At 50.2% G+C, this 24,529-nt stretch overlaps 2 protein-coding genes across 14 annotated transcripts in view; both read left to right on the top strand.

Annotated features, from left to right (window-relative positions):
* Window positions 1-24,529, top strand: part of AGO2 (argonaute RISC catalytic component 2) — a 381,544-nt gene that overhangs the window by 194,221 nt on the left and 162,794 nt on the right. The gene's annotated exons all lie outside the window — the stretch shown is intronic.
* The window catches only part of PTK2 (protein tyrosine kinase 2), a 149,478-nt gene that overhangs the window by 51,386 nt on the left and 73,563 nt on the right, over window positions 1-24,529 (top strand). For all 10 annotated transcript variants that reach the window (XR_004959849.1, XM_036263886.1, XM_036263895.1 and 7 more), the window contains 5 exons: window positions 4,272-4,438; window positions 9,016-9,103; window positions 17,638-17,717; window positions 18,486-18,548; window positions 23,472-23,526. Coding sequence is in view for 9 of the 10 variants with exons in the window: in XM_036263886.1 (XP_036119779.1) it covers window positions 4,272-4,438; window positions 9,016-9,103; window positions 17,638-17,717; window positions 18,486-18,548; window positions 23,472-23,526 (453 nt within the window). In the remaining variant the exon portion in view is untranslated. The remainder of the gene's footprint in view (window positions 1-4,271; window positions 4,439-9,015; window positions 9,104-17,637; window positions 17,718-18,485; window positions 18,549-23,471; window positions 23,527-24,529) is intronic.

Here is a 24,529-nt window from a genome sequence, read left to right as displayed (position 1 = left end):
TCCACCTTTAAGGAGGACCAGGTGTCCAGTGACTGAGATGAACAGATATGTCTCCCCTCCTTTCTTTTTATAATAGTGATACGAATTAACTTGCTACTCTTTAATTTATATGTCTTAACAACTTTTAAACACAATAAAGAGAATGGTAGAATTTAGATTTAAGGCTACAGTATTACATTTGAATTATGTGTAATTTTCTGGTGTGTCTGTAATATTGCAATACTGACTATTCAAATGGATTAATTAAAAAGAGAATCATTCAGGATTGAAATGTGTATTAATACCTATTCACGTGCTATCATTGAAATATAGTCTCTTTTTATAAACTTTTTAAAAAGTTTGCTGGCTTTTTCTACAGTTCTGCTTTATATTTAGCCTTAGAAACCTGATCACTTGGTAGAAAGGCCTGTGGCCAGTATTCCACCTTCACATAAGCTGGTGATAATGGTAAGAGAACCCTTGCAGATGTAACATTTATGGGAAGGCTGTGTGTATCTTCCTGTCCTGGTAAATTTCAATTATAGTGAACAAGGAAATTCTTTAGACCACTGCTTCAGCCTTAGTCAGCTCGGAACATTTGTGCAGGAGAGGAGCTGTCAAAGGTTATGTATCTGTCACGATGCTTGGTAGATATTTAAGATCTATTATATCAGAAAAGTCATGTTGGAAAGATTCCACGACAAGTGTACCGTGGCTTTAGTAGCATACTTCCTGCACCTGAGATAGTATGTTGAGAGAGGATGGTGGTCACTGGGCACAGGCCAGCCTTTAGCCTATGTTAGAAACTTACCAGGCATCAGAATATACATGTTGGGAAGAAAAATCTAAACTAGATGCACACACATAAGATACATGAGCATGTCTGTCAAACTTCTATGGAGAGCCACCTGGGGAGATCTGTGGCCGGAAAAAAAGTTGTTTCATTTTATTATTATTATTTTTTAAAATTATTTTGTTACAGATGTTTCTTCTTTTTCCTTCATTGACACCCTCTCCTGTTCCCGCCCTGCAAGTTGTTTTATTTCATAGTAATTGACAGCTATTCTTAGATACCCCTATCAGTTGATGATGTTCAGCTCAAGGCAGAGAGCTCTGGACTGGCGCTGGTTGCCAGCAGCCTTTCCTGGACTCGCATGAGATCCACATGGCACGGGGTCACTGTGGTGGAAGTGGGGGTCCCTAACCCACTCTCATCAATCCTTCGATGCTGTGACATTGGAAAATGTGGTATTTTAATACACAGCAAAGGAATCCACCTGCACATTGGAAAGACAGCCCAGTGAGCGGGAGGACTGTCTGCGGCAGTGCTGTGTCGTCACGGCCATGCTGTGTGGTCTGAGCAGGGTCCGAGCAGCTGTCTCTGAGAGGAGCCGGCGACACTTCCCTAGAACCTGGCTGCTGATTATTATGGGTTCGAATAATTTTGGTGTTTGAGACTATAGAAGTCTTAGAAAGCTAAGCTTTTCCTTTGAATTCAACTCCAGTTGATGCAGTAGGTAAACCTAGTCCCTTATCTCCCTAGAAACAGCCATTTTTCTAAATGTCTGTATTTCTGAAGTAACATGGGTTCATACTAGTGTGTGTGTGTATTATGGAAACGGCCACGTTTGCACGTGGTACCATCATAGCTCCTGTCCTGCGCAGCGCGGGGATCTGAGCGTTGGCAAGGAGAAGCCGCAGAGGGGCCTGTGAGAGAGTCACTAGAGAAAGATGTGCCTTCCTCACGGAATAGCCAGTTCCGAAGGTTAAGTGTTCAGCTGCGCGCACCCAGACGCGTGGTTCTCAGAGGTGCTTGCGTGACCTGGCACGTGTGCTTAGTGCCCCCTGTGCCAGTGCCTGGCAGCCACCGCGTCAGGGAGACTGCCGAGCACTGGGGCCGGGACTAGCACAGAACACAACATGGGAGCATAATAGAAGGAAATGTCTCTGTGTTACTGCTTTTAATTTTCTAGTGAAGAGTAAAAGCCGTGACCTTGCTCAGTCCCCAGGTACTGGGCATGGCAGCGCCTTTGCCACGCAGCCAAACTCGGAACCCTGCGTGTCTGCGGGCACTGTGACCAGGTGCACTGACTGCAATTCTGTCAGTTCCACAAAACCCCAAACTGGGAACCTGCTTTTCCCTCGTAAGCACCACAGTTTAGACCAAGCCTGTCCAGTCAGCACTGTCTCTCTGCAGAGCCTCCTATGTGTGCCCCATGAGTTCAGAGGACACAAAGTAGCCTTGGCGAGGGGTCATCAGGGAAGGCACCCAGAGAAGGTGGGAGTTCCTCTGCCGTGTTTGTGCAAATACAGGTCTAAGGACTGGCATGGAAGGACAGGCAGGTGCACAGGGACAGACAACCAGACAGATGTGAATGGCAGCCCCAGCAGGAGGAGGAAGGTCGCAGCGCCCGCTGCTGTGGAGCAGAGACGCCCTGTGCTTCAGCAAGGGTGGCTGGTGCTGGTGAGCGCTGGCCGTGAACCGGCAGGGCCGGGCCGCAGACAAAGGCGCCTTTGTGGGGTCTGAAAGCGGCGCCAGCTCCTGTCCTGCGCAGCGCGGGGATCTGAGCGTTGGCAAGGAGAAGCCGCAGAGGGGCCTGTGAGAGAGTCACTAGAGAAAGATGTGCCTTCCTCTAGACAGACCCCCCCCTCCCAGAGCTCGGGCTGGATGTCAGTCGTCCCCCCCCCCCCCCGCCCCCTTGGCTGAGCGCCCTCCGGTAGGGCACAGCCCGCACCGTCATTCCCAGTGGCCTTGTCACAAGTCCCTGGCCTTGAACCCAAAGCCAGGAAGGATGTTTTATGCCTAGCTTTGTTCCACCCATCCTTCCTGTCCCGTGAGAATTCTTTAGAAAGCTGTCTTTGACTCTTCCAGCCTGGACCTTTGTTCCCTCCCTCCTTCCGTCCCTCCCACAACACTCCTGTGCCTCACAGAGCTTGTGCCGGGCTGAGCAGTCTGACAGGGGGGTCGGCCACATGCAGCCACCAGGAGCACAGCGTACAAATGGCCGTAGTGTGGGCACTCGGGGTCCTTGCTGGTTTTTGTGTATAGTACGTGTTACTATCTTTTCTCATGGGGAGGGCTGGGAGCACCCTTAAGTGTGTCATCAACAGCATTGTGCTGTCATAAAGAAATACTACTGTCTGCAGGAATTTTAGGATGTGTCTTACATTTTAATAGTTCCAGTTAATTGTAAATTAAAAAATTTTTTTTTTGTTCAGTGTTTAGAGGGAGAGGGAGAGGGAGAGGAAAGATGAAAACATCGATGAGAGAGAACATTGAATGACTGCCTCCTGCACGCCCCCCATGGGGAATTTGGCCCACATCCTGGGCACGTGCCCTGACTGGGAATTGAACCGGCGACCTCTTGGTGCATGGGTTGAGGCTCAACCACTGAGCCACACTGGCCGGGCAGTTGATTGTAAATTTTTAAAAACCACTGATGGTTTTCTTTAATAGACATTTATGTATTAATACCAGCATCATTAAAAACACATTATAAATGGCCTAAAAGATTGAGGAGATTCTGGAGACTGTGACTAGCACACCCTCATGCAAGAGCAGTGATGGTTTTGTTCCCAAGTGAGTGGTCCGTGTGTGCCTGTTCACAGGCACACATGCATGTGACTCACATGGTGCAGGTGTGGGCGAGAGTCAGGCCCACCGCTGCCCTCTCCACGGCCCAGAGGAAACTGCTTTCTCCAGGAAGCCTTCCCTGATGGCCTCCTTCAGAGGTTACCTTCACCGCCAGTGAGCTCGCGGGCCACAGAGGCTGGAAGCATCAGACTTGGGGGCTATTTTAGATTGCTGTGTATTACTCTGTGGAGTGCTAATAGATAGGTTAGGCCCAACTTCAAATAACTTTTCATATGTCATCAATGTTATCAGAGACATGGTCTTAATTATATATTCCTAAATGTGTGTTATTTTTTTTAAAAAAAATATTAACTGTAGCCTGGTTTTGAACAATATGCTGTCCTTCATTCAGAAATGTAACCCCTTCTGGGGTCTGGTCCTCAGCAAGTGATGCAGAAGGGCGGCTGGTGCACGTGGCAAGTCTGGGCGCGCAGAGCTGCGGACCAGCTGCATCTCCGTGCCTTGTTCACCTCTTGTCTCAGCGTGTCCTTGTTCCTAAGAATACTATTTGAGAAAAAGAGTCCTAGGTGAAATTCAACTTAAGTTGAAACTCTTTTACCAAAGATTTCTGATAATTAATGAAAAGAAACGCCCATTGCCTTAATTCCACATGTAGTTTTTTGTGTGTAATAGTCATTTTCTGTGGGGGTGTTTTTAGGGCATCATTCAGAAGATAGTGGACAGTCACAAAGTAAAGCACGTGGCCTGCTACGGATTTCGGCTCAGTCACCTGCGGTCGGAGGAGGTTCACTGGCTCCACTTGGACATGGGCGTGTCCAGCGTGAGGGAGAAGTATGAGCTCGCACACCCGCCAGAGGAGTGGAAGTAAGGTCACACACCTGCTTCGTGTCACTCACACTGCTCTGTTTTCTAGACTCAGCCATGCATAAGAGGGTGAATGTCGTTGCTTGCTCTTCACGCTGGTTGTCCTTGTGATTCCTGTATGAAGTTGGCTGGTGACTGCCAGCCAGTGATCTGTCCTAATGTGTGTCTCTGGGGCACCACTGACTTCTTCCACTGTGATGGTCTGTTGCTGGTCCCACTTCCCACGTCTGTGCTGTTTGTTCTGACTCTGACTCCCACTGTCTGTTCCGCTGCGTCCTTCAGTGTGCAGGACTTGATTCGCCTGGAGGAGGACACGCCGCTGATCTCGTCACCGGGCTGCATCGCTTGCTCTGTGGTCCCGGGCTGTGTATCCGATGTTCACAGAGGACGTTACATCAGGAAGGGATCTCCTAGTGGCTTGTGCTGACTTAGTGAAACTGACGACTCGGGTAAACTGAAGGAGCTCCCTGCAGTTGTCCTTCCCCTGGTTCTCTCCTCCGATGTTGGGTGGAAGCGGACATCTGACAGTTATGTTGGAGAGAGTATGGCCTGGGCCAGCCGTCGGTGTTGTCACCTCTGCGGGGACACGTGGGATCACGACTGAAGCAGGCAGTCAGACGGCAGCACTTCTCCAAGCATCTGCATCGAGTAGACATTTTCAGAGGAAAACTGACAGTTTAGGTTCAGAAACCTCTAGTTGAATTGAATCTTGTGCCAGTTAGAGTTCATTAAAAAAACAGACTTATATTTTCAGATTTATCAAATAGCAGGAACTGATGACATCAATGGCTAGCGGAGATTCAACCTGCAACTATTTAGTCAGTTAATGAAATAAGTGTTTAAAACTACGACTCTAAAAATCAGTTAACAATACCCGCGGACACTTCTATTTCACACACTTCCAGTGTCCTCTTTTGTTGTTGTTGTGATTTTAAGAGGCTTTATTTTTAAAACAGGTCACAGCACGAAACCTCTGGCCTGCTCTGCCAGCTGCAGACATTGCCCAGCTCCGCGGCAGCGTGTCTGAGAGCTGGGCAGAGTCCGCACGAAGCGCACTCAGGTAGTCTCCACAGGCACACTCAGGCCAAGGCCATTCTTAGCGCGCCACGGAATGTTTGCCGAATGTCAGTCTCTGAGGGGAGGGCTTTTGTTTTTGTTCTTTTAAGCCAATTGATTTGACCTTAGTTCAGGTAGAGTTGAGTAGGCACTACTTTATCCATCGGAGCCTGAGTCCTCAAAAGTCAGAACCATGTGGACTGGGTGAGATAGGACCTCACATGGTCCGACCCTGCGCCATGAGGGAGATGCTGCCAGTAATGACACTGCGGACGGTGGTGACATCACCACTGTGTGGCTGAGAAGAGCCAGGGGCCGTGCCAGCTACATGCTGTTCATATCTGTATGTTAGTAATTTGTAAGATGTGTTCTCACTCAACCTTCCTCTAACCTCGTGAGGTGAAGACTGCCAGTGCCCTGTCCTGTGGACGGAAGCAGGGGCGCAGCACTGCGAGCTCAGGTCGCGCTCACGGGTACTGAGAGCCAGCCCACCCTCTCGGCAGGGCGGAGTGCTCCTCGGCTGCAGCGTGAGCCAGGCTCATACGTCTAGTGACAGTTGCATGGATGTAGGTGGAGGTATGAAAGAAAATGTATTCAGAGACACAATCGACACCAATGTGGTGTTTTCCAGAGTGTGAGGGTTAATGCGGATCATTCCACGACTTTCAGAGGAGAGGGAATTTATTATTGTTTTTCTCTATTTTAGAGAGGGGGAGAGAGAGAGACATCGATGAGACAGAACATCGACTGGCCGCCTCCTGCACGCCCCCCACTGGGGATCGGGCCCGCAACCTGCGCAGGTGCCTGACCGGGAGTTGAACTGGCGACCTGTGGTGCCTGGGTGAGGCTCAACCACTGAGCCACACCAGCCGGGCAGGGAGAGGGAATTTAAGTGTCATTAGTGAAGAGAAGTTCCTTTAAAACAACCAAACAGAAGTTCTAGAAGTCATTGGACAGATAAAACAGCAGATTAGATATAGGTAAAGAATCAGTAGACAGGAACGTAGGTCTGAGACAGTTTGCCCAGAGCACAGCGCAGGGAGAAGAGCAGATGGAGAATGTGGAAGCAGGTGAGTGATGGGAGAGTGAGGTCAGCCCATCGCTGACGAGGACTCTGGGGGAAGAGTATTCAGAAAGGGGGGAGGGCCCTGGCCAGTTTGGCTCAGCGCTTAGAGCGTCAGCTCGCGGTCCAGAGAGACCCAGGTTCGGTTCCCGCCAAGGGCATGTGTCTCGGTTGCGGTTTGTCCCCACCCCGGTTGGGGTTGTGTAGATGGCAGTCAGTTGATGTGTCTCTCTCACATCGATGTCTCTCTCTCTCTCCCCCTCTCATTCTATGCAAAAAATGTCGTTGGGTGAGGATAAAAAATAAATAAAAGAGGGAAGAGAGGAAATAATCCAGAGATAATGGCTGAGAATCTTCTAGAATCAATGAATGACAGGAGTCCTCACATACAGGATTAACATAAAGTCTCAAACAGGGTTAGTACAACTAAATCCAGGTGAGAGGAAGATAGCATTGTATCAAGGAAAAGGAGATGATGTGAAAAGCAGCCAGAGAAAGTCCAGACTTCTCCACAGTGGTAACAGGCGCCCGGAGAGCAGGCCCGAGCTCTGCAGTCGGCCAGCTCGGTCCCGCAGTTTGCCCGAGGACGCCCCCGACGCCGCCAGGAAAGGGGAGTGCCTTTGACGCAGCCTTTCAGGCGAGGGAGGAGTGCAGGCAGAGAACTGGGCTGAGCTGAGTGAGCATTGGCTCTAAAAACAAAGATGGTGGTAAGAACTAATTTTTTTCTATTAAAAAAGTGGAGCTCAAGTACTAGATGCGTGACAGGACAGAGGCGGTCAGAGTCCAAACACTGTCAGCCACGTTCTACAGTGGCATAGTAGGGTAACAACTGAAACATCAGAGACAGTTTATAACTTCAGTGGCAGGTGGGTAAGTAGGTGTTAGAGAAATTAGCCACCAGCAAGAAAAGGAGAAAAGAAAACGTGGGAATCGGAAAACAGGAGGCACAATAAGATTTTGGAAATAAATGCAGGTATATGAACAGTAAATGGTCAGATTGTTAGGGTGTGATCAGAAGGTGTATTTCAGCACTCTGCTTTTTATAAGAGCTGTCTGAAACAGCGATGGTCAGGTGTTTTTCTTGACTTAAAGGAAGAAACGTATTTTACCTGACACTCTAATGCACATGTACATGTTTGTATATCTTAAAATTTGTTCTGTGTAATGGGTCTGCATCTATAGATCATAAACCATGCTAGTCTTACTATTTACACTGGAGTCTGAGGATTTCTCTTCAGTGCCATTCTGTTTGGCTCTACTTCTTTTAAGTAGGTAGCTATGCCCTGGCCTGCTTGGCTCAGTGGTTAGAGCATCAGCCTGTGGTCCAGAGAGACCCAGGTTCGGTTCCCGCTAAGGGCATGTACTTGGTTGCAGTTTGTCCCCTGCCCTGGTTGGTTGTGCAGGTGGCAGCCACTCAATGTGTCCCTTTCATGTCGATGTTTCTCTTTCTCTCTCTCTCCCTCCCACTCTATCTGAACAAAAAATGGAAAGGTGTCCTCGGGTGAGGATAAAAAATAATAATAATAAATAGGTAGCTAAAGTAATTGACTACCCGGGCACTCGCCAGGCGCTCGGGGTGGATTGGTCTGCTCTATGAATAGCCTGTGAAGAAAGCTCCATGTCGGAAAAGCACCCTAGGGATACAGAGGGCATCCGCATAACAAGAAAGGCTCCTCTCACCACAGACTTAATAAGTGTGGAAGCAGGTATAACTCTTAAACGTATAAATTCCTAAAGACTCTCCTCCAAATGTATGAAGCAACGGCATTCATACAAGAATAAAGCTTACCTCCTAATAAAACAGAAGGAACACAGTAGTGAGCAGTAAATTATGTATTTAACTCTTTACTGTAGAAATACAGAATTTTGTACATAACAGTATATTAATCAGTTTAAAAACACATTCCCAAGTAATTCATGGTTCAGACCACCCTCCCCCCCCCGGCTTGCTGAGGGTCCCCCAGTGGGCTCTTCTCAGTGTGCCTGTCCACCAGTGTGCAGTGGCGGGCACAGTCCCTTCCTCCTGTCTGGGTGCGTCTCACTCAGCCTCCCGGGCACCAGGCTGTCCTCTGGGAAAGGTGGTCCTGCTGTGTTGACCATTCACCTCTCTTCTGCTCAGCCTTTGTACTCCGGGCTGCTCCAGAGACCTCTTTTCTTCTCTTCCTTTCTCCCTAGACCCACCTATGGTGTTAACTTCACAGTCTAATTGGATAGACGCAGGAAACCATGGACAAGCTAGGGCAGCAACCCAGGCAAAGCTGGGAGAGGAGGGTGGACTAGGGGTGGTAACAGGAGGGGTGAGAAGTAACTGCACAGGGATAGACGCTTCAGGTAGAGCTCACGGGACTTGCTGGTGGATTGGAGAACTGGCAGTGCCTTACATCATATTGTGACTGTAGATGGCAAATTGAGAAACATGCTGATTTCTAATTGTTCTGTTTTGTGAATTACTTTTTAGATATGAATTGAGAATTCGTTATTTGCCCAAAGGATTTCTAAGCCAGTTTACTGAAGACAAGCCAACTTTGAACTTCTTCTATCAACAGGTATAGGAGGCTGATTTATGTACTTTTTCCTTTGTTTATTTGAATTTTATTTATTACATAGCTTTCTTTTGTAATCAGATTAAACATCACATTTGGGAATATACATTTGTCACTGTGTGGCAATGAGAATCTTTTCGCTGGTGAGAACTTAGGAACTTGGGACATTTTGTGAATTTTTATATGCTTGGGCAACTCTTAAAAGTCCCAAGTGACACAAGCATTGGTCATTCTGACATGCCTGGACATCAGCACACTTGTCGGATGTAGAAGTGAGAGAGCTAACTAATGGCACCATGAGACCTCGGGCAGTTTGCACAAAGCCGGAATTGACTTTCTGCACTAAGAGCAGCTTGCTTTTGCCCTCACGGTGTTAGGCAGGCAGCGGGTGTACACGGGTAGGCGGTGGGTGTACATGGCGTGAATGAGCCAGTGCAGTGTGTGACCGAAGAAGTGCTCCTCGTTAGTGTTAGCGAACAGTGCCCCTCCAGACTGCCTGATGAGCACCAGAGACGTTTGCATGCACTTGGGGATTTTCGGCTGAATGAAAGTATGTGTCTGTCTCCGGCGGGTCATGAAAGCAGAACTGAAAGGGCCTGCCCCTCCAGCTCCTCAGTTCGGGGGCGTCTGTGGGCGGCTTTGTGTTCAGTCCGCTGCTGTGCTGGAGACGCCACTGGGCCCAGGAGGCCCGCCACCCGGGAGTGTGGGACCGAGGGTCTCCCCGGGCGCTGGCCTCTGAGGAGTCTCCAGCTTGATGAGGACGCGGAGGACATGAGGAACTCCGTGCCTTGGAGTCTGAGCCAGTGTGGTTTGAAAGGAAGCGGGTCAGAGAGACGGCCACATCATGTGAAGGGGCGTGAGGTCTTCTGCAGGTCACTGGGTGCCAGGAAAAGAAGTTCCTTAGTGAATGCCTTCTTCAGCTAGGCCCCCACCGGGTGGCAGGCTGGCGGTGGAGCGAGGCCTGAAGGGCTGCCAGCAGGTAGGCACTTCGCCATGCGGGCAGCAGACGAGGAAGGTCTGCGGCGAAGCGGGCAGCCCGCAGACCGAGTGCGGGGTGTTTCAGGACGAAGTGAATGCAGATGGAGCGTGAACCTGGGGGAGGAAGAGGCCGGGGTGTCGCCAGGCACCTGGTTATTCCCACCTAGATGCCCACCGTGAGAGCAGGGGCGGAGGAAGGGTCCAGCCTGTCTGTGAGGGGGAGTCACACGGCGAGGAAGGGTGGAGGGGTGTGTGGGGGCTCGGGCTGCAGCCCGCTCCCTGCAGAGTCCACCCCAGTTTGTCTGCTGCTTCTCACCATGGGCGCCTCTTGTCCTGAGCGCACGGGGAGCCTCGTCCAAAGCTCGGCGAGGGAGACGACCAAGAGCAGTCAGCTAGTGTGTGCTGGGCCTTCTCTCTGGTAGTGCTTTGTTTCACTATGGCGTACTTTTGAAAAATCTGCCCGTGGAGGAGATCTAGGACTGCTGCAGTGACACTGATTTCCAGAATGCATAGTACAGGCCTAAGTAGCTCACATTGACCCCTTTTAGAATGTCTGGGCTCACGTAGAAGTCAGCAACTTTTGTGTTCCTTCCACGTTGTCACTAGTTTGTCCTGGTTTCCCCTTTCCAAGACCTTGCTCTGTCCCTACAACTGGAAGTCAGCGCTGATGCAGGTGCCTCCCAGGGCTCCCCCAAGCAGGGCTGTGTCTCTGCCGTCTGGCAGCTCGGGGAGTGTCGTTGTAACCCTCAGAGAACTCGGTGTGGGCTGAGGGGCGTGCCCAAGGGGCCTGTTCTGCACCCGGTGACGTGTGACTCAGCCCCTCGCGCCTCGTCTCACCCACGGAAACCGAGATAGGATGCCATCCTGGGCTGCTGACTCGATCCCGTGAGATGGCGTCGCCATGCAGCTGCCCAGGTACGTGCCCTGGCACCAGTGGGAGCTGCGCACGCTGGGAGGGCAGTGTCCCCTCCCCGTGCCCTCTCGGGGCTCCAGTCCCTCCGACCCACCCACTGTCCTCCACGTCCACAGCTTCTCGGCACTCTTTCCTGGGTGACTTTCTACACTTAGAGCACATGGCAGTCTTAGGACGTTTGGAAAAGATTCTAAAGCGTCACTTCCGTTTGTGTACGCTTTTGTAATGTTCTGCCAAGTACACTTTGTGAAAGCAACGCACATGCAGTCGTAGCAGTGCCCTGCCAGGCTGGTGGCCAGTCCGGGCTCAGGGCAGCAATGCAGGGGAGGGGAAGCTGAACCAAGGAGGTGAGGGGGAGGACAGGTGCTGTCTGTCACGAGCATCAGTGGGCGGAAAACCCTGAGCCCTGATGGTCTGTGTGTGACATCTTGAACAGCAACAGTTGTGTAGGTAAAAAGTAGTTGAAAATTGGCTATTTCAGTTGGTTTGAATTAATAATTCTACTTCGAAGGCTCTGTCCAAAGACATGAGATTTCCGTGTGTGTTCCAGGGTGCTCGTAGGGACAGTCCAGTGGCAGGCCGGAACCGGAAGCCGTGCGGGTGTCTCACAGAAGCGCTCGCTGAGGCTGCCCCGCTCAGCTTCAGGCCTCGCTCGGCGCACGGCCGACTGGAGGAGCGCGCTCTGCCCTGGCACGGAGGGCGCTCCACCAAGTGCTGCGGCTCCCGGCAGGCCAGGGCACAGTGTATCCGCCGCTCCGCCTGTGTGGGGAAATGCACCCCTTTTCTTTTTACCCAGGTCTCACTGGAAAGTTTTGAAAGCAGTATGATCTTTGCATCGCTGCATTGGTAAATAATTATATCTTTATATGACTTCTTGTGATAAATTCTTGGTGTAGAATCTGTCCTGGTATGTGTGCAGGAACTTCAGGACTCTGACAGGTGACCTGTGCGTTACCCACTCAGGCGGTTCCCAACCTGGGAGCAGGTTTCATTTTTCCAGCCTGAAAAATCAGTCATGAATTCAGGAAGCTCGTTCCCGCTCCCCCAAAAACATGTCAATGAAAAAATTGGCCCTTTACCTATTTATTTAACTGAGAATGCAGCTGAAATATTTTGGAGGGACTTGAGTATAGAAATTTTCACTAAATTCGAATATATTTTATAGGTGCCTCTGAATTGTATGACACCCATTCTCTAATTTTAAGTCTTTAATATTTGAAGTATATAAGATGTATACATATATACATTCATATGTTTTTACTGAATTTCAAGCTAAATTGATCCATTTTAAAGAGGCTCAGAATTTGATGACAACGGTTCTATTTAATTGTGTAGATCCTGTAACATCTTTTATAAGGAGTGATACTTAATAAGATGAGCACCGAGACTCCGCTGCCCAGACGCAGAGAACATACCCCTGCCCCTCAGAACTGTGATGGTGTTTTTGGTCTGAGTTTTATTATTGCTGCTGAGAAGTTGCCTCTTGTCCTGTCTGTCTCAGTAGATTATCTGTCCTATCTCTCTGTGGCTTGGAGACCTTCCCTTTGTCCACAGTGTTTTGCGGTGTTATTACTAACGAGGTGTGGATTCCACCTGTTCTTTATCTGTGTTATGCAGTATGTGCCTACAGGTTTATGTCTTCTTCCTCAACTCTAGAGATGCCTTATATGTCTCTTCAGATACTGCCTGTTCTTCATTTTTTGTTCTTCCTACATTAGAGTTTCTCAGACTGTCTATTAACTTCTCTTTGCTGCTTCCCACTCCTGTCTGTCTGGAATCTGGGACCCACATAGCTCTGTTAGGTCCTCAGCTCTCAGATGCGGCCAGGTCTATTTGTTGTATATTTGTTCAGTTTTTATTGATTGTTTTTTAGTTATCTCACACACACACACACACACACACACACTTTTTTAAATCTGCGAGGTCATCTTTTATTTTATTTTATTTTATTTTTATTTTATTTCATTTTTTTTATCCTCACCCGAGGAAATTTTTCCATTTTTTGTTCAGCTAGAGTGGGAGGGAGAGAGAGGAAGAGAGAGAGAGAGAAACATCGACGTGAAAGGGACACATTGAGTGGCTGCCACCTACACAACACATCCAGGGCCGGGGACAAACTGCAACCGAGGTACGTGCCCTTAGCAGGAACCGAACCCGGGTCTCTCTGGACCGCAGGCCGATGCTCTAATCGCTGAGCCCAACTGGCCAGGGCCGAGGTCATCTTTTATAGGGCCCTTATTACTTGCTAACTTCCTGCCTTTTATTTCTCATCATGTCATTAAGAGTCAGTGTCTCTCTTCTGAGTCTGAATTACAACATGTTTCACCCCTGGGCTTTCTGTCTGCTGGGTTGACCGCACTAATTCTTGTTCAGGGACATGTGGCCTGTGTCTGTGGGGGTCGGCTGTTTTGCTGGACTTCACATCTGGGATCTTGAGGGTCTAGACCGGGGAACAGCGAATGTTCCTGAGTGTTCGCTCTGCGCTTCAGAAGGAACCGTGTCTTTATTGTTTTGTCTCTTTCATTAGACAGGAGTGAAGGGATTATGTTTAGATTCTCTCTGCCGACATTCCCAGAGAAGGGAGAGAGAGAGCTTATAATAACCTACCTTGCCGGTGTTATTTTGAAATTTCACCCAGTTTCAGCCCCCTGTTCATTATGTCCTGTGCTCTGGGATGGTGTCTCAAGGAACACAAGGTGTCAGTGGAGATAGTGGGTGTTGTGAGTGATGATGGGGTATTGTTCTGTGGAAGCAGTTTCATTTAAAGATGTCCCCAGTGGGACTCCCAATGTGAGGGATCATCAGTGATGCCCTCAGTGCTTTTGACCCGTTTTAGAACTTCTGAAAGATGTAAATCAGCACACTCTAAAAATAAACTGGATCTTGTTGTAACCTGTTCACTGTAGAGCAGGAGTCTATAAAAATAAGTTCGACACTAAAGCTAATGGCTTATTTTAAAGCAAGAAAACTATGTTTTACCCTGAAATCAAATTTTCCTTTGCCATATAGCATTTGATTCCTCTTTCTCTCTCCGAATTCACATTTGTTAAAAGTGTATTTGGTTGGTGGTAACCTTTTGCAAATAGTGGTGGCCATGGGTTTGAAGGTCTGTGTCCATCTGTGTTCAGTCTAGAAGTTGGCATGTTGACTGACCCGTACAGAACCGTTTGGCACTGAGCTGAACACATGATGGAGTGGTTCAGGACTAATGCCTTCTGTTAGCGATGGGAGCGGCTTTGCTCTAAGCCCTGTGCTTGATTCCGTCACCGAGTAGGAGTGGGGGCCCTCAGATGCAGTGCCTGCCACAGCAGGAGCCCGAGCCCAGCCCGTTTCGTGGGAGAGGGGCACCAGTAGGCAGGCTGGCAGAGGAGAGAATAAACAATAGTAAACAGTGTCGAAGGAAGCAGTGACGGTGGGAACAGGAACCAGGAGAGGCCTGCGAGGCCCGTGTAGTCCTGGGACCCCAGGGTGGTGAGCAGAGTCCCCCTCGGCCTCCGGCCTCCTCGCAGAGAATATGCCCTCTCCTGCGGCGTCCACAGAGGGGGTCCGCATGAAGCCTGAGGCGCAGTGGTGGACACTTGCCATGCGACCTTGGGTCAGTGACCTGTTCCGATCCTCTGTATAAAGCAGAACTACTGAGGACTGACTGGAGAGCTGCAGGGATTATGGACAGTGCACGGAGACCAGCGCAGTGCCGGGCCCTCGCCCTGGCAGGCACTCCCCGGGCAGCAGGCGGTCTCTGCCGTCTTCCTCCCAGGCCTCTTCCGATGACCGAGGGCAGAAGTGCCGCTCACTGCGAAGTGATGGAGATTGAATGAGTGAGTGCCGCGCGTAGATCTATCTGCCTGGATGGTGCTGTTTAAGCAGTTGTGAGTACATACTCACCCTTGAATGCTCAGTGGATTGCATTGATTTCACAGCTGAAAGCAACACCTTCTGCTGGAGTTAGTAGATGGAAGGTAGTCAAGAAATGTTTTATAAAAGAAACAGGCACTGAGCATGAAGGACCCGAGTCCTGTGCTGACAGCAGACACGCAGATGCACAGGGAACACGGCTCCAGGGCCCGGTGGACAGGGAGAGGCTCTGGGCCTCGGAACTGGCTGGGAAGCCGCCCAGGGCTGGTGGTGAGGCCATGCGACGAGGGCCTGTTGTGACAGCCTGTCCCTCCTGGGTCGGTACACTTCCCAGAACATGTCGGTCACCTCAGACCACAAATGGACTTCAGGCCATGGTCCGACAGCTCAAAAGTAGTAGGTTATTGCTGTAGGGAAAACAATTCACAGAACTTTTAAGTCAAGTTTGTGAAAAGGGGATTTCCCGTTAGGATTGTTACATTCTGATTTCCCCTTTTATATCTTTGCAACTAATATTAATTTGGTTTTGATAAATGAAATAAAGCAAGTGACTACATTTCCCACTTGTACATAGTGTTTAAAAATTACATAATTAAGCCCTGGCCGGTTTGGCTCAGCGGTTGGAGCGTCGGCCTGCGGTACAGAGAAACCCGGGTTCGGTTCCCGCTAAGGGCATGTACCTCAGTTGCAGTTTGTCCCCGGCCCTGGTTGGTCGTGCGGGTGGCAGCCACTCGATGTGTCCCTTCACATCGATGTTTCTCTCTCTCTCTCTTCCTCTCTCTCCCTCCCGCTCTATCTGAACAAAAAATGGAAAAAATGTCCTCGGGTGAGGTTAAAAAAAAATTACATACTTAATCTTTAAAACAGTCTGTGGTGATGCATCTTCCTCAGCTCTAAGGTTATTCTGCTGTGGTTTGTCTAAGTCTGCCCCCGCAGGGGCTCCGTCAGGACGACGGGAGTGTCTCCCTGATGGACATACACGCGTGTCTCGGTCCTTCCTTGTGCCTTGTTTCTGCTCGATGACAAAACTACCAGTGATGCAAGGACTTGGTTCTTACCTTTGGGCTTACGATTTGCTGTACAGGAGAAAGAGCCAAATGAAGTATAAACACAATGATTTTAGAATGGAAGCTTTTCACTTTATTTGGTGGGTTGAGTCATCTGGCTCCTCTGAGTCAGCCTGAGATGCCTGCCTACTGTGTGCAAGTAGTAGGGATGGCTCGCGCCGGCACTGAGACCCAGCTTGATCACTGTTCATTCCTTCATCTGCTCACTCGCTCAGTCAGCAAATATTGACTGAGCACTGCGGTCGAGGTGCTAATGCGGAAACTAAAGCGGGTTTTGGGAGGGAGGGGCGTTTGGTCAGAGACAGCAGATGGCTGTCCACTGCTGGACGAGTTGCCACGCCCCGCTGCCAGAAGGGCTGGCAGGGCGAGGACACGCGCCTGTCGTGGCGCAAGTTCCTGGTCTGCTGAGGAGGCCTCCCCGTCTGGAGAGCTGTCTTTCCTGGAGGAAGTCGGGCCCAGCGGGCGAGCTTCCGGACAAGCATCCCTCAGCTTCCAGACAGTTCCAGCTGGCCGTTGGAGGGTATCGTTATGCATTTAAAGCGAATCCCAGACTGCAGTTTCTCCAGGTGCTCGGCAGTAAGCGTGGAAAGCAGGGGTGTGCCTTGTTTCCTGTGTGTGGTTTTGCCAGGCAGTAAAGTCCCGGAATGGTATGGGGCAAGGGAGCTGGGGTCGCTGCGTGGAAGATGGATGGCAGTGGTGAGCTGCACAGTAGGAGGTGGGCAGAGTGACCCACGGGGGAGCAGAGACCTTCCGAGCAAGCAAACTGACAAGCCTAGAAGGGAGCTGGGGTCTTCTATGGTGGAGTCAACACACTTTTTTCTGTAAAGGGCCAGAGAGTAAATACTGTGGGGTTGAGGACCAAGAGGCAAAATTAGGGTGTTATGAAATATTACATAACACCAAGATGATGTCCACAGTTCTGCTTGGTCAAATTCATAACCCGATAGCTGAGTGCAGTGTTTCGTAGGACAGGCATGCTAAAAATGGAGCTCTGTTGGGGGGGGGGGGGCGGGCATTTCCCGTAGCTGAGGTTCAGATGGGGGCTCTCCAGCATCAGCCTCCATGGCGGGTGTTGAGCCCTCAGTGTCACCATAAGGAGGCTCACCTCCTGCCCTGTGAAGACGTCCTCACGCTGAGAGTGGCTCTAAGTGCCACACGGTCCATTGGTTGTGTGAGTTGAGTATAAGCATTGTTGGAAGGCATCTGTGAAGTTCTGTTAGGTTCTTCTCTTTATATTAGACTTGAAGCATGTTCATTACTTTACAGATTAATCACAGTTGGTGGGTAGGTAGAAGCAAAGTCAGTTGCTGAGGTAAGTAGATTTGGAGATGTGTCCGTTTTCCTGATCTTGCACTAAGGTTCAAAAGTGCTGTTGGAACTGAAGTTCGAGTTAAGAACATGTCCACTGCGAACTTGCTTGGGAATGGCTTTCACTTCTGACAGCACGGGAAGGGGGAGGAGCAGCCTGGCGTTACTGGGATCCCGGGGAAGTTCATTGTTTCTCTGAGTCCCATGTGCTGCTCATAGATTACATAAGCTCCTCTGAGGAGGGGCCCTGGCTCCCTTTCCCTGTTTTGTGATGTTGCTCATCTTCATACCAGCCAGCGAGCATAGTTATACTGACACAGGATGTATAACGTACGAGAAGTCAGCATTTACTGCATGAGTAAGTCTGAAGTGTGCTCCTTTGAAACAGCACTGTTTCCCATTCCTTTTCATCACAGGTGAAGAGCGATTACATGCTAGCGATAGCCGACCAAGTAGACCAGGACATTGCTTTGAAGTTGGGGTGTCTAGAAATACGGTAAGGTGATCACTGTACATTGAGGTCTTGAATCATCAATGGTTTTTATTTTTGGAAATTATCCAGGTATTTTCCTTTTCTCATAAAGATTATCAATAGAATATTGAATAAAATGGGAGTGAAAATTTGGTAAGATTCTGAATTAAGTTGATCATTCTATGCCGTGTCTGATGCTGTCACCCAATGACATAAGCCTCCGCAGGAGTGGGTGTGGCTCACACCCGGCCACAGCCGCCGTCTGGTGTCCCTGTGGCTGTTCGGCTCTGTGTGCTGTCCCTTGAGAAAAGGTAGAAGTTCAGAAGTAGGGGATGTAGCTCACCCCTTGACACTGGAACCTGTCCTGTCTGCAGAGAGCCAGACACACTTCCCCTAACGGGGAGGGAGGCTGGCCAGTAGGAGGGCTCTGGGTGGCCCTGCCAGCTGGTTCGGCTGCGTGTCGTCCTGTGCCGACAGGTCGCAGGCTCCCAGTCAGAGTCGTGCGGGAAGCAGCTGATCTGTGTTTCTCTCCCTCTCCCTTCCTCTCTCTCTAAAAAATTAATAAAAACATATTTAAAAAATGATAATTTTAAAAAGGAAGTTGGTCCGGGTTAACAGATTGTGCCTCATTAGGATATGAGAACATGCTGTGGATCAAATTTGTCTGTATTCGAGTTGATTGGCATGTTCATGGCTGAGCCACAGGGTGGTGAAGTCCCCCACAGTTTTTATCATTGGATAAATAGACATTCTTTAAACATATATAAAACTTTGTATCTTTCCTGATTTTAGGCGATCATACTGGGAGATGCGGGGCAACGCACTAGAGAAGAAGTCTAACTATGAAGTGCTAGAGTAAGTATTACACACCGGAACGAGCCCTTCAGAAGCAAATGGTCAGAACTAACTCATTCTTCAAACTGCAGTTTCTATTAATTTATCTTTACTTGAAAGTAAATATAAAATAACATACTAAGAACTAATGTAGAAGTTTCTAGAGGGCGTCAGGGTAGGGGTGGTACTTAATGTCTGAGATGGTTGTCCACTCAGAGTTTCGCAGGAGGAGTGTGGGCAGGCGAGGGGTAGCTGGCCGGGCAGCAGGCTGATCCAGGAGGGAGCCGGCTCTGGGCGGGGACAGAAGCGCGGATGGTTGGATTCTGGCTGGAAAGCCGTCACTGTTCTGGGTAGAACACCTTGCTCTGAGGAGACAGTTCGGTTACTCTTAGTATTTTTATTCTAAAAATCGGGCCACACTTTACAGTGGGAAAAGCACTATCTAGAAATTTTCATTTATATAAAAATGTTCAACCTTGGTAGAACCAAGGTACCTTTTCTGTAGGCAAGCGGGGGAGGTGCACGGCGTGAGCCCTCCATCCGATCCCTGGATCCCGAAGGCTCACGCTGCCAGGAACAAACGGTGCAGACAGACAAGACTTTCATTTACATCTTTTGTAAATTAGAGGCAGTGGGTAGAAAAGAAGGCAGCTGCCACAGGTCTGATCAGATGTTTTAAGAAAATGTTTTGTTATCCAGCTTCAAACCTGCATTGCTGCCCATGACACATTAGACCCAAGTAAGCTAATGATAGTCTTAAAGTCATGGTTCCGAAACAGGTTTGGCATGAGTTGACAGTAACTTAGCTAACATTTCTCTTTCATACAGAAAAGTCCTAGGCGGTCAGTGTTCCTCATCACCAGGCCCCTTTTATCTGTCCTTCCTTATCCACATCACACCACCTCGTGGCCTGGGGTGGCTGCTGGACCTCACCCATCACATTTGCATTCTAACCCGAAGGAGAGAAGAGATGGACATTCGCTCTCCCGCCCTCCTTTCCTCCCCACTCAAGGACACGTGTGTACATAGTACTTTTCCTTAGAGGGACATTGGCCAAAACACAGTCACGGGCCACCTGCCTCCCCGAGGAGTGAGGTGCTGTCCCTGTCTGAAAGACAGCTGTCCCCGGGGGAGGAGACGCTGCCATGGAGACGCATTAGTCTTTGTTGCCCTTAGAGGATTTCACGTTCATCTGTAAGAGAGGTTAAGTATCTCTGTGTACTTTTAAATGAAAGGCCCTTCACTCTGAGGTGTGGGGTGAGGATGAGCCTGGCCACTGCAGGAATGGGCTCAGACTGGGCACTCGGTCAGGCTTGCCTGGGCTCCAGAGCCGCGAGGAGTGACCAAAGCCGCAGACGGCCAGTCTTCTCGGAACCAATCCCAAGAGGAAATCGTGTATCCTTGACGTAGAACTCCCCCATGGTGGAGGGAGGCCCATCTTCACGCCGGACCACCCGAATGGCCAGTGTGGTGTGAAAGGGGAACATGAGGAAGCCACGGGTGGAGGTGGGGAGGCAGAGCTCTGAGGATGAACCGAGGAGAACCAGAGCCTCCTGAGCTGGCCCTGGTCTGAGACCCCACCTACAGGCAGGCGGGGCGGATGCCACGTGCGCTGGGCCGTCTGGTACGCGGTGGGGCGTGAGTGCGGGGAGTCTCCGGGACCCTCCTCTCCGCAGCAGACACGCTGGCACCTCGCTGGCACCTCGCCGGGAAGATGGAGCGCTGCGGGGTTGCCATTGCCCACCGGTGCCCCACGGCATCAGGGACCAAGCCCGGCTCGCTGTCTTTAGAGCTGCACCTCAGAGTAATAAGTGTCTTCGGGCCGAGATGACAGGACCCTGTTCTGCTTGTCCTGAGGAGAGGGGAGGGGAGAAGTCAGACACTCCCGCTGCCCATGCCAGCTGGACCCCGCGGCTGTGCCCAGCGTCCACCCATGTCACCCTCCCTGCCTGGCCTAGTTGCCAGTGGGCGCACAGCACCGAGCCGGACAGTGCAGAAGCTATCAGCCTCCTGGGCCCCCGAGTGCGGGGCCTGGGGCTAGATGTTTACATTCAGTGTTACCTGCTCTCAGGATGAGGGCTGCGTGTGCTCCTGCAGTGGCCGTGCAGCTCTCCGCGTCATGTCTTGTCGGCTGGGCGAGGTGGCAACACCCCAGGGAGGGGCTTTGGGGCTGGGGTCCAGCAGTATGTACTCTGAAAGTTCCCTGTGAGCTCGTTTGTTCATGTGTTTATTTTTATAACTAACTGCATAGTAAAGGGTCACCTTGCAGGAAGGCCAGTGGCCGCACTTTGTTTACAAGTGCTGTTCATTGTGTCAGTCACTTGCACAGGTGTGGCGTCTGAGCTCAAGTGAGGTTCCCGCCACCTACAGCTCAGCCCGGTGGCTGCCGAGCCAAGTGATTGGTAAAGCGGTGCTGTGCCACTACCAGCTCGGAGAGCGCCCGTGGGCAAGTGGGCAGCCTGCGGTCCCCGCCTGCTCCCTCCCAGAGCTTAGATTCCCGTGTCTCCCGTGGCTCCCTGCACTGAGCGGAGCGCCTGGGGCCTCCACCACGGAGCCTGCAGGAAGCCGGCGTCTCGACTCAGTCAACAGACATGTGCTAAGGGTGGTGCTGAAGTTTTCTGGTGGTTTTGTGTCCTTGAGCCTCGTTTTTACTTTCTTACTTTCCAGGCGTCCCATTTCAAGGCGTTCTAACATGCGGACAAACGTTACAAAGTCCTTCCTAGCACAACAGTTGGGAAAAGAAACTGCATGTTTGCTCAGCGTTCGTTGGCCTCAGCGGTCCTTTCAAGTGGAGTTGTCTTCCCAGGAATAGGCTTTATTTCTACAAAGAAATATGTTCTCTCATTTTTCTTGAAACATACAACCATATTGGTCCACCTTGCACTTTCCCACGTGTGGCGGTGATGACACCGCAGATTGTTCCCACCCGACTAAGAGGTAGAGACGTGGCAGGTCTGACTAGGCGCCCCCAGCCACGGTCGGAATAGGCTCCCTGCCTGTCTTCCCCCATCCAGCCGTCTCCCTGAAATCCCACTGGAGGGCGCACCCCACGTCTGAAGCAGACCCCCACAGCCTCCCTCCCCCCCCCAGTCATGGTGTCAGTGTCCCCAGAGTCGGCTCTCCCTCTGCCACACACCCAGTCATTCAGCTCTGCGGACTCTACGGCCAGAGCAGCTCCTGCATCTCCCCCTGCACAGCTTCTTCCCAGGCCATCAGCCTCCTGCCCTCCCCCTCACGGTGCATTCTTCATAGCAGGGTCAGGTGACACTTCCCTCTGCTCAGAGCGGCCGCTGGGCAGGCCTGTGGGTCAAACTCTCAGACAGGAGGGGCCTGCAGTACTCCGGGGATAGGCGCCTACCCTCGGAGTTGGTTCCAGGACTTAACTCGTTACTGCGCCCTCAGCCCTGCAGTGTGCAGTAGGGGGAGCATCCCCTCTACAAGAGAGAGCCCAGGTCCCAGGGGCAAGGCCACAGCCAGGTCTGCCCACGGCACAGCCACGGTCCTTGCCCAGCTGTCTGTGGGAGAAGAAGCGTTTCCGAGGTGGCCTGGCTGCCTGGAAGGGGAGCCGGGAAGGGGTGCTCAGGAACGTGTCAGGATTCTAGGTGTTTGCTTTTCCTTTGTGCTCATTCTTACTTCCCATAGTGATCAGCACCAGCTACTCACAAACAGTTAGAATGCAGAGCCCTGTCTTCTCAGGAGGCATCGGAGTGGAGGAGTCTGGTGGACACTCCCTCCTCGTGTCCTGGAGTCAGAGTAGATGCTGCAGGTCTGAAAAGATGAGAACTTAGAGAAATAGATGGAAACCAGGGCTTTCGTGAATTAACTGATAGGTAAAACCACAAAGCAGTATGTCATAGAGCCAAGGTGGCATTTTATAAAGATGCAGTGAACCAGATAAGAAAAACATACAAAAGTGAGAGCCGGGAGCGGTTTTGGATTTAGCAAGGCGTTTGTTGGCTCAGGTCCTAACCAGTCAGAGTGTAGAGTAGGATTAAACTGGTGTAGGATCAACCACACGCACTGATGTGTCTCCCGTCGTTTCTCTAGAATGCGGCTGACTTAGAGCATAGATGACTAAGTTATCTCATAGTTTTCTTTTATATTTTATATTCAGTTTATTGTTTCCTTATGTAATTCTGAACAGACACCTGTATTTTACTTTTCTCCTGATCTTTCCTTGCTTGCTGTGTCCAGGCTTTTCCATCTTACCCGCACATGACTGCCATCTAGTGGTCAAAACACCTGGGCATTTAGTACCCAAAGTAGAAGGAGCTCTTCTTATCCATTTATTTTCTTGGCCACAGTGCTTTGAGACTCTTGAAAATCATGATTGATCCTGTAGCCTGATATAAAGGAAGTCACGGGGTTTCCAGCATTTTCATGCATTCACCTTTTGACCTTAGGCAAATCCCTTAATTTCTTTTGTTTCCTATGTGAGTCTGAGAGGATGAACCTTGATTAGGTGAATGTGTCACTTATTCAGAAAGCTTATTTTAAAAGATTCAGCCTTTAGGATTAATTCAGGTTTTTTTTTTTAAACTTCCGTAGTATGTCCCCAATTTTTTTCCTAATTAGGCCTGTCTGCAAATACAGCATTGCTCCTTTCAAATGGTGTTTATAAGACTAACCTTCAGGCAATATTCAGAGAACAGTGTCTGTGCATTGAAGTCTGCAGTGGGGCAGCATTTAAATGGGTTTCCAGTAAGCATCAAAGGAACAGAAGATTTCCTACTCGCACCACATCACATTGGTGCTTTTCTGCATGATCTAGAGGATGACTAGGCCCACCCCTTCCGTGATATGGCAGATAATCCGACCTTCATTGTCCTTTCTTCCTGAGTAGATGTGCAGGGATAAGTAGTTCACACTCCTGTGTTCTTGCAATAGTGTCATTATATTCATTGATTTGGTGGTGTTATTGTTACACTTCTTTTTATATTTCAGAAAAGATGTTGGTTTGAAGCGGTTTTTTCCTAGGAGTTTACTGGATTCTGTCAAGGTAATTAGAGTTCATTTTATCATACTCAGATGACCATGTGATTCAGAACCCTCCCCTGTGGTATATGGTTTTCTCCCTCATATGTAAAGTTATGATGTTACGGGTACAACTTTCTGATCATTACTCTTCGGAAGTGTTAAGAAGCTGTGACAGCTGACAGTGTGAGATCCTGACGGTCAAAGGATAGAGCGGACAGTGCTCTTAGTGGGCAGACGGCGAGCTGTGGGCACGTCCTGCAGTGCAGTGGACAGGGCCTTACCAGTGTCAGGGCATGGTTCAGCACACGGGCCCGGGTCGAGGAAGACGTCCACCTCAGGTGGGCTGGAGAAGGCTTGAGAGCCCTCTCCTGTCCTGGCCCGCTCTGAGAACTCTCTCTCCAGTTCACAAGTCATCACACTGCTCCCTGGAGTGCTGTCAGGAACGCTTAGCTTCATCCTTGGAGAGAACAGTTATTCTCCAGTCTGTGATTGGCAGGTGACCATTGCAGGCTTGACATTTAGCTAAGCACAGAATGCCTGGCTTAGGAGTGATCCAGCACTCCATTCCTGGCATTGCTGTGTGCCAGCCCCTGTGTGGGCAGTGACTCTGTGTCTGCATGGGAAGACCCTGCCTGATACAGGTGCCCCTGGTATCTGGTACAGGCCGAACAGCCGAGGTGTCCAGCGATGCATGGGTGGAGAAGATGCTCAGCCATTTGTGACAGCACGCTGTTCTTGGAGGGCATTGTGCTCAGTGACGAGTTAGAGACATACCAGATGAGTTCACTTATGTGTGGAATCTGAAAACAAAATCTAAAACAAAACGGACCAAACTCATACATACAGAGGACAGATTGGTGGTTGCCAGAGGTGGGGACTGGGGTGGGTGAAATGGGCAAAGGGATTCAAACGATACAAATTTCCAGTTGCAAAGTAAATGCCCCAGGGATGTAATGCACCGCCCGGTGACCAGTCAATGACGCTGCCTGCACGAGGGGCTAACTAGCCATCGGGCGATCATTTCA

Source organism: Molossus molossus, unplaced genomic scaffold (genome assembly GCF_014108415.1).
Source record: "Molossus molossus isolate mMolMol1 unplaced genomic scaffold, mMolMol1.p scaffold_m16_p_16, whole genome shotgun sequence".
NCBI lineage: Eukaryota > Metazoa > Chordata > Mammalia > Chiroptera > Molossidae > Molossus > Molossus molossus.
Note: the sequence above shows the minus strand (reverse complement) of the source record. Positions and strands in the feature narration are given on the sequence as shown.